This window comes from Scatophagus argus, chromosome 9 (assembly GCF_020382885.2).
Source record: "Scatophagus argus isolate fScaArg1 chromosome 9, fScaArg1.pri, whole genome shotgun sequence".
Lineage (NCBI taxonomy): Eukaryota > Metazoa > Chordata > Actinopteri > Scatophagidae > Scatophagus > Scatophagus argus.
The window spans coordinates 11,069,389-11,082,724 of NC_058501.1; the positions used below are offsets into that span (position 1 = coordinate 11,069,389).

Genomic DNA, 13,336 nt, shown 5'->3' on the forward strand with positions numbered 1-13,336 from the left:
TTGCATAGTTTATAGTTTTAATGTTAGCAGCAGTGTGCCTCCTTACTGCAAGGTCAAGTAATTTTTATTTAATGCTGTTGAAAAGTCAGATACCTACATAATCTGGAATAAATATATATATATGTGTGTGTGTGTGTGTGTGTGGATAGACAGATAGATGGATAAATTGATCCATGTGACCTTACATTCCATTTTTAAAATCCTGCCTAAACAGTACAGAACACATTCCTGCATTATCACACATTATCACTCAGCCCCCATCGGCATGCTAATGGAGGCAAAGCAACTGACACACCAGTCAATAGTCTCCTATCTCAGCTGCTGGTATTGACAGTAACAGCTAGAAAACAACTATATGATTGTAAATAACACCATATACTTGCGTAGCTTAGTTAACTGTGTAAAATTAAATGAATATTGTTAAAGTTATGGCAACTTACTTAGCCGATGTATTATTTTCCTATTTTCATTTCACTCATAACCTAAACGTGTAAGCACGCTAGGTGACAGACTTTGACATCGACCGATACATATCAGAAACACTTGCAAAAATGGCTAATACGACAGTTACTTAACAACTTACAGTTACAATCTGCAAGGTAATATGGAAAAACCAGCTATTAGCTTGTCTAGCCAAGTTAGCTAGCAACTGTTAACCACGTGCCCTTTGTTTTGGAAAGACGGACACCATAAGAAACCGTATGAATCCTTTACCTGAGTCGCGATGTGGTTATTAGTGCAGCTAAATACGAATTCCGAGGAAAAGCTGTTTCAGAAATGAAAAATAATGATGTTTAAACAACCCAAACACTTGTCACAACTCATAGGCCGCCATACTTAGTGCGTAGTGACGGCGGGTAAAGAGGGACAAACTAGACACGTGTGCTTTACACATTAGGGGAGTTCCTTGTGTATAAATTTTAACCAGCTGATTTGAGACATATTATTAAGATCAGCAGTGTTTGGATAATTATATAGGAGGGGTTTTTTTCTCTATACTTTAAATAACGCATTTATTCTGATATTGTCTTTCTGCAGTACAGTCAATCAATGCATTTATTCAATGCATTCAAACCTTATGCTACAATGCAAAGTACGCCCAACAAGACATCATACACAAAACATTTTTCATATTTATATTGCCTTTATTCAAATTTTCAATTACAAACACCCAGAGTACAAAAACAAATCCATTTATCCCCTCCCACCCCAAACAAATACAACTCAAATTCCTCATTTACAGATGTTAAAGAAACTCAACGTAACTGAACACACATCAAAAAATCACATTAGTTTACCTTAAACATTCAACTGCACACTGATACTTTCACCCATGCATTCTAATTGCAAAAAAGTAACGTGACATTACAGCTCTTTTTTCAGTAATTAGTGGAAACAGTTGGAAATATAATTTTACAGTCAATTCCTTCCTCTCAATTAGTTAAGTTTTCACATAACCTTTACACAATATTTGCAGATCAGTATATTGTATTTGGTAACAGCTTTAAGAATAACCGTAGGGAACTAGCAGGAAAAAACAATGCTGTTTCAATCTTAACTACAGTTAACACCAGATTTAGCCTAATGACAACTTTCTGCAAGGTTTAATCACACAACAGAACAACACATGAGAAAAGAAGAAGCTGTATTGTAATGTGTAAGAGTCACCCATAATACATTTTCAGAATCACTAGCATTGACACTAGTCAGAGCAGGTGTATTAAAATCTTTAACACACTAATCTTTCCAAAAAATCATGTTTGTTTTGTGTAAAAGTAAATAAAATATAGAGATGAGAATCTGGTTGCTGGACATAGAGGAAACTATAATTACCTACAGAGATGATCTTAGAATAGCACAAATGTGGTTAATGAAGCAAAGGGAAAAAACTGAGCTTGACTTATTCATAAATACCTATAAAATACATTGATATAAATGTGCCAATTGTGTTCTGTCAATCAGAGGACTTTGGAGCATTTAAGTCAAATTTAGCTCACTTCTGATAGAAGCATAATTATGCTAAGGAACCATTTTTGAATGAATTCAGGTTTATAATTGGCTCCTGCAAATTCAAAAATATGTTTCAAAAGGCTACAATACTGTCCATCAAAGTGGCAGACTCCCTCACAACACTCAAAAGAAAAAAATAAAATAAAATAAAATAAAACAGACACAGTGTGACAGAAGCAATGCTCCCTTACACAGTTCGCCAGAGGACACAAGTCACAGATCCTGGTACAGTGACAGGGAAAGCAATGTCTACTAATGACCGGTAAAGGGCAGACAGGCTAACTGTGAAAGAATGAATGACTGCACACATGCATTATTAAATGTGTACTAGATTTTGGGTCTCAGAGGTGGTCTGCATTTAACAAAACAATAACAATTAAAAAAAAAAAAAAACAAACAAAAAAAAACCCTGACAAAAGAACTAAATAACTCGCAAAAATATATATATATTAAAAAAAAACAAGATATTGCAATTATTTGTCTGCTTTTCTATCTGTCAAATGTGCACCCCAGTATTGAAATTAAGGATGCATGAGATTGGTGCAACAGCAAAAGTATACTCATTATTATATCCGGGCATAAGTGAAATCCACCATTCATCAAAAAGGAAAAGTGCGATGTAATATCCATCATCACATCAAAAATAATACAGGGGTAATTTCTAGGACAAAAAGGAATTTCAAACACTCATACACACTATGGCATTTACTTCTATGCCCTATTAATATTGTCCAACATTAAGTGGGAGGTAGCCTACAGTACCTTGTGCACTGAAAAATTTAGAAAACTGTACATCAATTTACACATGGCAGGCTTGCTCTTTAGCAAGCTTGATCTTTGACATAACTCACACAGTAACTCAAGCGCACATCAATCAAGTCGGGGAAAAGTTAACACTAACAGCAGCAATATTACCCGCGGCAGCAGGTTCCTCTAGTTTAAAAGCAAGGGTTTCAGACAAGATGTTTTTTTTGCATTTTGTCATTATCAGGGATGTAATCAGAAGAAGATACAGAGTGGAAGAAAATCACATTCCTACAGCTCTTAGTTCACCAGGTCCTCTAGCTTGGGGTGGGGGGGTGGTTTACATTAATCACTGAAGAATCAGAGGTTCCTGACAATGCATGTCAGCATAACCAGACCAAGCATGAAACCTGACTTGGTTACACTGACTTTTCTCCAATTCCAAAACTTGTCTTTTGTTTGTCTCTTGTTTCTCATTTTCACATATCCTGGAGAGGAAAAGCCTTTCACTACATATTGAAGCCTAAATCAATGGCTATTTTTCCCCTTGTTGCTTAGATGACCGTGATATCATTCCTTATTTCAACAGTATTAAAATCTATTAAAATTCAACATTTACTACCTAAAAAGACTAATACGTGCCTATCCCGTCTTCTACACTCCTTTCAGTACACACTGAGCAGGCAATGTGCACCAATAAGGGGTTCAAAGTCAAATTTTTCTTTTTAGCTCAAACCACTGTATAATTTCACAGCACACAGTCCAAGTAAGAAGGCATTAGGGAAGTTGGGTTATGGCAGCTTCTGCTGATGAAGATGGAGGGGATAGGCAAAAAGCAGCAACAAAGTGGACGTTTGGGTCCTGCATTCACAAAGTATCAAAAAGATGATGATTTAGAATACGTGTGGATATTTGAGTTTGCACATTATGTGTGCCAACAGGTCAGATCCATACAGGTGCATCATGTGCATTGGCTTTAGCCCACACTGCCCAGGTATGATGGCTTTTGTTTAGTGCGGTTGGCACACAGGCCATTTAAGGTTAAACATCACAATATCTGGTAATCTTGAACATTTTGTATTCATTAGACTGTAATATCCACTAGGTGTACAAAATATGGGGATGGCTGTGACAAAGGTCCATTATTAATATTACCAATTAAATCCATTTTACAAATGGAGGTTATTTTACAAGAGAATCAAATTCTGTGCCATAAGGCATACTGCTAATATTTTGTACACTTAGAACACTATACCTGTCTTATTTTAGAGCGTTTCGAGTACACACCGCTATTATTTTCGTTGCAATTTTATAGTTTCCTTTAAAATTGTGTAATCATGTGTACTCTAAAACAGTATATGGATTTCCATGCAGCACACAGTACATCTAAATAGTGCTTAAATGTACAAAATACTCGTAAATCATAAGTCAGAAATTCATGATTATAAGCCCAAATAGCACAACAATAACCTGACAAGCGTCTGAGCAGTAAAATAACTGTAGTCATAAATGCTGTGCACCAAAAAACTGCCCTGTTTTTTTTTAATATTCATTTTAATTTCTAAAATTTTCTACATTTGAACACACAAAAAGCCTACCTAACAGTCAGCAGTACGAGCCTTCAATCACAGATCATTGGTGTAAGAGAATGCAGTCAGAGAATCTCCTCAGCCCCGACAACACTTGGCATTAACATGTTTGAAACACTAGGATATGCCTAAGGATGTTTTACCTAGTTGAATTTGGACATCTGACAAGAAAATGTATCTCTGGGAATACACAGATCAACCTATTCCTGTCCTTGTCAAAACACAGCCTGCTCAGATTCTAATGTTTGCTAAGTCCTTCAAGATGTAAACAGTAAACAGTTTCCCTGCTCTCAAATGTTCTACCGGTGGCTTTGACTGATCATAGCTGTGCATCTCAGGTGCATTTTATGCTTGGATTTTTTTTTCTTTTTTTGCTAAATTCACCTCAACCCAACTCCCTTTGAGTTGTTCCGTCTTTGTTGGTCTCTCTGTATAGTGACATGGACCTCGCATCATACAGAGAGGCAGATATCCTTTCCCTCCTCATTTATTCTGAACCAAACACATGGCAAAGGCTTTTAGATGTCCCACAGCTCCCAGCTACAGTGGAGGCTTTACGCAGCCTGAGACAAAAAGTAACGGAAGCATCTTCACACTGACCAATTGGGTCGTTGTGTGAAATCATGCAAGACCATTTATCTCTCACACCATGAAAGAACATGGCATATAGTCCCATTGGGACTGGAAAATTCCTTAATGTTTGTTTTCCATCTATTTAGAATTGACTTTCACTAGCTACACAGTCAGTCACAGGCATCAAAACCCTCACTGATTCTCCATCTCACTCCCTTGCACTTTATTTGAATTACTATTACCTAATGCTAGCTGCACAGCAGATCATCCAGGCCAAGTGATGGCATTTTATCAAAGTCACAGGCATCAAACAAGTCGCTGATTCCTTGGTCATCTCCCAAACCTAAAAGGTAGTCATCTTGGTCCAGAAGAGTAGGTCCCAGGTTTAAGAAAGGCCCCAGGGACGCAGGGATCTGGTCTTCCGTCTGCTGGAGAAGACTGGTGTAAGGGGACGAGATGGGGGAGAGGGTAGTGACGGAGACAGCGGAAGAGGAGGCAGGTGGAGCCAGGGAGGGGCTGGGAGAAGTGGTTACACAGCTTGGATCTGTGAAGGAAAATGGAGACAACCACTTATAACATCCACAGAGCTAAAGAACCCTAACCATACCTTGTGGACCAAAAGAGTAGCTATGTTGTCTAGTCTAAGTGGTGCTTGTTACACTGAAGACCAAATCTCAAATCCGATCAAAAACACCTTTCATGCTCTAATCCCAGATGGTCTGTTTTGTTTTGTTTGATTTGAAATAGGTTCACTTTGTCCAAGTATGAAAGAATCTTGGCTTGGAACAAAAAATGTTGCAGGGAACAAAAGGGCTTGGGTAAACTACATCTTTAAGGCCACAGTAATGGCTATGTCACCAGAGCAGATCATGAAACTTAACGACTATTTTTTCCATTCAGCCTATTTTCCACGTCTGTTTTATGTTGTCCATGACAAGATCAAAAACTAATAACCAAATTCTCAATAGTCTCAGTAGTATTGACAATGCGCCAGCTGCAAGCATGTCCAGACTGTAAGCTTCAACAGACCCTAAGTCGTACACAGTAAACACTCGGCTTGTCAGAAAGTGGGAGATGCAAAGAACTTCCATAACTTGCATATTAAATGTAAACATGGCCAAGTTGTGCTTTTAACTTTAAAGAGCAAGTTGAGAAAGAGTCATAAAAGTCATCTTTATGTTTTTTTAAAAAATGCTGCATGTCTATCTGAAACAAACCTTGAAGGACTTTGAGGAAAGGTGAGTTTCCATTGATGTCCATGTTGCCATTTTTTACAGGACTCCTTGGGTCGTTCTCATCATCTGGGCAAAGCAGGACTTCTATAGGACCCTTCGTGCTCGTCAGGTGAATGGACAAACTCTGGAGAGTGGAAAACAAGCAATGAGTTGAAATAGGATGGACACAACTCCTTTCCACGTGCCCCTAACTTGTAAATGTTCAACCAATGTTTGTACACCAAAGATGCTGGAGGCTTTTCTAACAGCTTATTAAATTTTGCTGCAGACCTTGAGACCACTTTCGTCGTTGAGATATCATCCCCTAACGCCTGGCAATACAAATCAGCAGAACCACCTCACTAGAGGGGTCGTCTGAACTACCTGCATCTTGCAGAACAGCTTATTAGTGTTCTGGAAGTAATTCACTGCACTCTGTCAGTCTCCCTCTGCAAAAGCATTGTGAGGTTTTTCATTTACAACCCAAAGCCAAGCATCTTAAACCAAGTTGGCAGAGAGTTTGATTTGTGTTTGAGTTGAGATAATACAGTTCACTGGAATTCCCTCTATCGGTTATACAATCTTTTCAGACAGCATCATCACTCCAGACGTACACACCGATTGACTACTAATGTTCTCTTGGTAAGTTAAGAAGTGAATTTCTCAAAATGTCCAGTGGTTTCTTTAAGGAAAATACAAGTCATACATCAAATGACAAGTGAGCACAAAGCATAAGTGTCAGCTGGAAAGCAATAACAGATCCACTTTGCGCATTCTTGTGCAGGCACATGTACCTCATCAGGGTCAGGTACTTCTAGCTTGGTGTCTGTGGGTGCTTTGACGACGATAACAGTCTGGTCTCTCAAGTTTTCCAGCTGTTTAATGTCTTGGTACGTTACGTAGGCATATGTGGAGACAAGAGGGTTAAAGAAACAACACTACAATGCCGGTACATGTAAGTACTAAACATTCATGTATATACACGCCTGAAAATGTTCGCTACATTATGAAAAAACCACCAAACTGCTGGAGTGATTGAGAAACACGCATCTATTCATGCTGTTAGCTAAGGATTTACTTTCAGCTGTCATAATGTGAACAAAAAAAATGTGCACTATGTGGCATATGTGTAGGGGATTTAACCATATTTTGCTACTTTAAAAACCTCAGTTCAGTGGGTCCCTGCTGGAGTATCACCACTGCACATTATGAGCCAAGAACCTCTCTTTCCATGCATACAACCTGATGAACAATTTTAACCGCCACCACTTTTGCGAAGTTTTCCTGCAGACAACATACAGGTAGTACAGGACGTTTTAACACTCATGCAAAGTAGCTAAGGCTCATTTAATTTTTGGATGACATGTCAACCACCAAAAAAAAAAGGATATTTCTGGTTGCTAGGCAACTCGCTCATGTGTCTCATATCCAGGGTGCATCTCTGGATGAGTTGCTCGAGCCTCAGCTCTTCTTCTCCCAGTGCAGAAACCTCTGCTGTCAGTCTCTGTCTCTGGCTCAGGGCCCCTTCAACCTCCAACAGACTACAGCCCCTGTGAGTGACCAAGGCGGGAGGAGAGAGAATTTAAACAGATTTAGTAGCAGCTCCTCACCTATGTTGCCCTCTCTAACTCATGACTTCTAACAGGATTGACATGTTTGGTGACACAGGTGATTTGTGTTTCAATGTGGAGATGATATCTTGCCTGTGAGCAGATACGGCAGAGGATAAAAAAGAGTGGGATTACATTTGAAAACGGCACAAGGGGATACCTTAACAATAGTCATTTTCAATAAGATTAACTCAATGATGTGTCTGTGGGCCATAAATGACTGACATAGTGATTTTTTTTTGTTTGTTTGTTTTTTAACCTCATACAACAGAAAAAAGGTCACACTTCACTAGTTTCACTCAAGATATTAATAGGCCAAAAGTGGTGAGTGCATGAGGCTCCAAGTGTTCTTCGTGATAACTGAACAAATGAGAGTATAATTCAAATATTCAGACTAGAGTGTCACATTGTTAGGTGACCTCATACTTTGATGTGGCAACAGAATGCATGCAGACACCTGCCTTCCTGTATTCTATAGGGAAAGGAACACAATCTGTTCATCAACAACCCACGATAAACCCCGATTCTAACTGCAGAACAGTGACTTCTCACAAATATAATGCCACTCAGTTAACGCTTATGCGACACAAACTACGGTAGTCAAAAGCTATATTATCTGAACAGCAATTTCATCAATCTGCAATTACTTTTCACCCGTCTGAGGAGCCAGCTTGCAGAAATCAAAGCAAAAGTTGGGCACAAATAAACCTCATCTGGGGGCACAGGTAAGACAATAAGAGACTCTTTAAAAGATGAAAACCAAGCACTGAAGTGTGAGTGAGACAGAAAGACCGCTTACATCCACTGAATGTTGTTCTTTGATTTCTTCTTGATGAGATGAATGCCCTCTAGCACATTGGTGATGTCATATAGCCGCCTTTTTTGTACCTAAACGTAGACGACACAAGTCTCATGAGTTACCCATGTAGTGGCTGATATAACTCAAAATTACTTACTGGAGCAAAAACCAGCAAGGAAACACCAGTATCCAAAACCTTTTAAGTACTTTGAACACATTTGTTCAAGATGTCCCCTATAAATGACGAGCCTTTTTCAGTTTGAATTTGAAATTACCTGCAAGGTTTCAGCAGCAAGGTTTAGGTCCAAAACGCCATCAGAAGACTGAGCGAGAAGGTCCACAAACTTCTTTGTTAATAGGCCCAGGGAGGTGTCGTACCGAGTCTTCTCTGGTGGAGACTTAGGTGCTATAGTGAAGGAAAAGCAGGAGGAACAGGGAAATAACGGGGAAGGACAATATATTTCAACATTACACTTGATATTGAATTTTTGCAAAGAAAGTGAAACACAAAACTATTTCATAAGAGTTTGAGTTGGTAGCAGAAAGTCCAAGCAAACTGTGGTTTCATCCATAACGTGAAAAACTGTCAACCTGTTCACAGGAGTCCTCCACTCTCCTCTAAGTACATACAAGAAAAAAATTTAATGAAGTCCAACACAGCCTGCCTGCAATAAATCCTAACCATATGAAGTGGTCATATCCAGGTTGTGACTATGTCACAAGCATCCAAATTCAACTTTGTGATTATTTTAGGAAACTGGTGTGGCATTTTTGTACTGGATGACATTTATTAAGTTCAATAGCTGAAGCAAGAACTGTGCTGGGAATTTTCTTTTTCCAGTCAGGAAATGTTGGAGACAAATGACTCAATCAGTCATAATCACCTAGGAATGTGTGATTTACATGAAGAGGGGATGTCAGGCTCCACTACAGGTCAAACAACAAGTTGAAATTAACTTGAACTTTAACAATCAACAGCTGGAAATATTTTACAAGCACTGGCTTAGATTTTCTACAGCTGTACATGTATTTCATTATCAGTAATTGTGTTGATAGCATCAGTTCCTCTCATGATGTATCATGTACACAAAAACTAACGTAGAGATTTTTGCATCTATTTTAAGGTCCAATTATCATCAAGTTTAATAGACCATACAGGTCAAACAAGCGGAGAGTGAACAGCGACAAAACACCCCTATGTCTTTGCTCATGACTTTGGCAAATACATTTAACAAAATTAATTTTAAAACTACTCCTATGCCAAGAATATATAATCCACAAGGTATTTCTAAAAAACATTAACTGTTTATAATACTACTGAAATGGATGTTTTGTTTAACATCTATATATATATATATAACTATCTAATATATATGTGGACCATCTCAGGCAAAGAATGACCCTAAATCATTATCATTCAAAACTCCTGTGGTACATATACATACAGATGGTAGGGGACTCATTACAACCATTTGCTGCTTACTTCTGGGTGTCTTTATCCTTGCCCCATTAGCCACCGCTGTCCTGCCTCTTGGAGTCCTGGCTGGTTCCGACTGGTACTGATGGTCTGAATCATCGAGTGCCAATCTCCTTTTTGCCTACAGGGACAAAAACAAGCTATAAAGATGGGTGTTTTGTTCACATGGCTGGTGCCTCATCTTTCAAGTACGATGACAAGAATTAATGCCTGGTGTCTATCACACCATTACTTTCACCTTATGGGTCTCTGGTGTCAGTCAACTCCAGTGTTGTAATGTATGCACACAACTTAATAACAGAAACACAATAAAAAATATTAAGTGAATGTTTAAAATGATAATGACCGTGTACTTGCTATGCAAAGTCCGGTGTTAAGTTTCCTTTTATTAATCTGAGAGAACATCATCCGAGATAAGTCAAAAACACACCCATATTAAGTTTTTCATCAAAATTCCAGTGTATTGTTCAGAATTCACCAGTTTTATGATGTGGCACAAAACAAGTGACCAATTTCTATAAAACCCTTTCCTAACATTTGCTTGAAGCTTATTGTGCATTTGGAGCTAAACGAGAATCTAACTTTGAAGACATCTTAACATTTAAAGTTACAGGTTGTCAGTGACTGAACCATCAATTTTTCTTCTACTGAGGTGCTGGTGAAGCCCGACAAAGATAAGTTATGTTCATTCCCTGCGGTTTCAGCCATAGCAGACATTTTCACAGTCTGCCTCATCGTCGATGTAGTACTTGTCAACATTTTTAAGCCAATTTAGGCCATGTGTTCAACAATACTTTTTCTATCAACAGCTTAAATTGGTATTCGAGTCATCACATTACATGGTCTGGTGGCTTAGGGAATAGCCTTGTCAACCAGGGTACCCATGGACTTCTTTGTTGGAAAGAATCCATCCTGCTTTAGTGTCATTGAGCAACACATTACCAGTGTGATGTTTTGCTGCATTTTTCTCTAAATCCTTTGCCAACCAACTCCCAGGAAGTCCAGTAAGTGTTTTAAGCAATGCAAACCTCATCCTTCATACTTTTTCTCTTAATCAAGCTCAAGCCTGAGAAAGAATAATGTGCCCTCTGTTGACAGTCAAAATGTCAGCCATTTTATATCAGTAAGCACCCCCCCACCCTCCACCCCCTGCCTGGTCATGGCTCTAGCCTGAGATACTGAGGCTGGTTTAGTTCATGAAAGATGAATAGCCAGGAACAAACCAACACCCAGAAGGCTGCTGAAACTATATAGTGTGGTTTGTGCAGATTGAGAATACAGGAAACGTGCAGTCAAGCACTTAAAACAACAAACTCGAGTTTCACTTTACTTGGTATGAAAGGCACCATAACGTTGCACTTTATTCACAGAGAGGGACATGAAATACTCGTGCAAAATTAAGGTCACGGCCGACAACGTGTAGTTTGGCTTCTAATAATCAACTGCTACTAGCATTGAAAGCTAATACATTTTCAAGCTTCATCCAAGTTGGCTTGCATGTTCAGAGACGACTGAGAGAAATGCCTATCGAGCAGTTTCAAAACTGAAGTGAACCTTTAGCTACGCAGAAGCCCACGTCTTTACAAGTTTGGCCACTCGTGTCTTCACATAAAGCTAAAATTTAGCTAACAGCCAAGCAGCCTTTCAATCCCCCAACCCCCAAATTAAGACACTAACATCAGGCGCTAGGCCACCGCTAACATTACTGATCTCTTACCAATATTTCCATCTGGCTGCAAGGGTGAAGCGGACTCAAAAGCACCATGAAGTTAGCATAGCACGCTATTAGATGACAGGTCTACGTTTCTGCAAATGCAAAACCACGCTAAACTCGCCGTTTGCTTCCCTAAAGTCAACCAAACATTTAACCAACCCACTTGGGTAACTTAGCTAGCGGTAGTTACTTAGCCACCTCGCTAGGTTGAGTCGTGGGAATGCCCTGGCTATGCAGCTAACGTTAGCTGCCCGAACAACAAGCTCGGTTAGCCTAGCAAGCTAACATTTCTACGTGTTTGTGGCTAGTTGTAGCAAGCCAAATATGTTCAATCGAGCTGTATGGATGATTACCGGCGGTCTTCCCAGAGCGGGTCGTTGTCCTGCTCCGTTTGCTGCAGCTTGTTGTGGAGTTGTGTAAATGTTGTTTATCTGAGGTTCGGATAAACACACATTTGATGTCTGTGTAACGTTGCAAGGCGGAGGGGTGGTTATTATTTGAATAAACGTAGCGTTCGATTGAGCAGGGTTTAAACGATCCGAAAGAGTTGTTAAAATGATATTATTGTCCAGAGGAGAGCCCCCAACCCCTGCTAAAATCACTTTGTCCGGAGCCGAGGAGATCCCTCTTCTCATCTTGCGTATTCGGGGTAACCCCTTTCTTGTCTCTGTACTTTCAAGCCCGTACGGTTGCTAATCCGCTGCAATAATAACAAAAATAATCAGACCGAAGTAAAGACGAAAGTCTGTTTCATCGACCTTTGTAAAGTATTTTTCCTTAAGAAGGTGCATTTAGGCAGATGCAACGGATTAAAAAGTAGCGCAACTCTCGTTTCCCCCGTCTAGAAATGGCTTCAGGAAACGGCCTGATGAATGAAGGGATACGGTTTACGCGCTCAAGAGCCCTCCCGCGAAACTCAGATTTCCCGGGAAAGTTTTAAACGGAATTTACATGCAGGACACCATTGGTCCCTTAGAGAAGAGTCACCACCCATATCACTACTATATTGACCAATAATAGCTCAAGATTTGGTACGCCACGTGTTCATTGGCAGTTGTAAACAGGCAACGTCATCTGTCACGCCTTGCGTGTTCCCTGACAGGACGCCAAGTGGCGCAAGCGTCCAACTGTATCGAAAGGACGGGGTAAAGCAGTAAAACGATGGCTCGTAAGATAGTGGTATTGTTATATTTTTCAATATACTTAACGTTAGACTGATACACCTGCGTATATGAACTCTTTATTATTTTTGTTATGATGCAGCGAATTCCTTCCACAAGATTTTGGTCTGTTCTAAAGTTGACAGGAGCAGAGCTAAAAACGTTCAGCCCCTGACAAAATGTTATCCCCCCTTTTTTTAACTTGATTTTTGCGGTAAACTCTGTGATTACAGATTAGTGTCATATTGGAATTTTAATACAATGTAGCCTAATACGAATGTTGTATAGCCTAATGGTGCTAATCCTCACAACAAGTAGTTTTTGATACTTAAGTACATTTTGTTGATAATGCATAATCTCTATTTTTAATTATTCTTACATGTAATGGAGTTTATTATATGTTGTATATATGTATATAACATGTATATATGTCGTGGTACCTTCCT

At 39.3% G+C, this 13,336-nt stretch overlaps 2 protein-coding genes across 4 annotated transcripts in view; both read right to left on the bottom strand.

Annotated features, from left to right (window-relative positions):
• The window catches only part of cdkal1 (CDK5 regulatory subunit associated protein 1-like 1), a 204,867-nt gene extending 203,971 nt beyond the window's left edge, over positions 1 to 896 (bottom strand). Inside the window, exon 1 of one of the 2 annotated variants that reach the window (XM_046399649.1) lies at positions 715 to 894. The gene's annotated coding sequence lies outside the window, so the exon portion shown is untranslated. Of the gene's footprint in view, positions 1 to 714 lie in introns of both variants that reach the window. The other variant, XM_046399650.1, reaches the window with a different exon arrangement.
• A 689-nt stretch (positions 897 to 1,585) lies between these two features.
• LOC124064982 (transcription factor E2F3-like) lies at positions 1,586 to 12,673 on the bottom strand. 2 transcript variants are annotated; one of them, XM_046399943.1, is made up of 8 exons: positions 12,084 to 12,673; positions 10,023 to 10,137; positions 8,815 to 8,945; positions 8,540 to 8,628; positions 7,522 to 7,680; positions 6,925 to 7,039; positions 6,134 to 6,275; positions 1,586 to 5,460 (listed from the first exon to the last, which is right to left on the bottom strand). In XM_046399943.1, the coding sequence occupies exons 1-8, from the start codon at positions 12,363 to 12,365 to the stop codon at positions 5,165 to 5,167; spliced, it is 1,329 nt and encodes a 442-aa protein (XP_046255899.1). In that variant the 5' UTR covers positions 12,366 to 12,673; the 3' UTR covers positions 1,586 to 5,164. The 2 variants fall into 2 exon arrangements, with proteins under 2 accessions (XP_046255899.1, XP_046255900.1); XM_046399944.1 differs by lacking the exon at positions 12,084 to 12,673 and adding an exon at positions 11,734 to 12,053.
• Positions 12,674 to 13,336: the final 663 nt, after the last annotated feature.

Excerpts from the sequence above, each read along its gene's own strand:
- LOC124064982 (XM_046399943.1), bottom strand. The coding sequence starts at position 12,365 with ATGAGAAGAGGGATCTCCTCGGCTCCGGACAAAGTGATTTTAGCAGGG. Across the intron at positions 10,138-12,083 it reads CCGCTCTGGGAAGACCGCCG|GCAAAAAGGAGATTGGCACT; the intron begins GTAATCATCCAT and ends TTGTCCCTGTAG. Across the intron at positions 8,629-8,814 it reads TTGCTGCTGAAACCTTGCAG|GTACAAAAAAGGCGGCTATA; the intron begins GTAATTTCAAAT and ends GTCTACGTTTAG.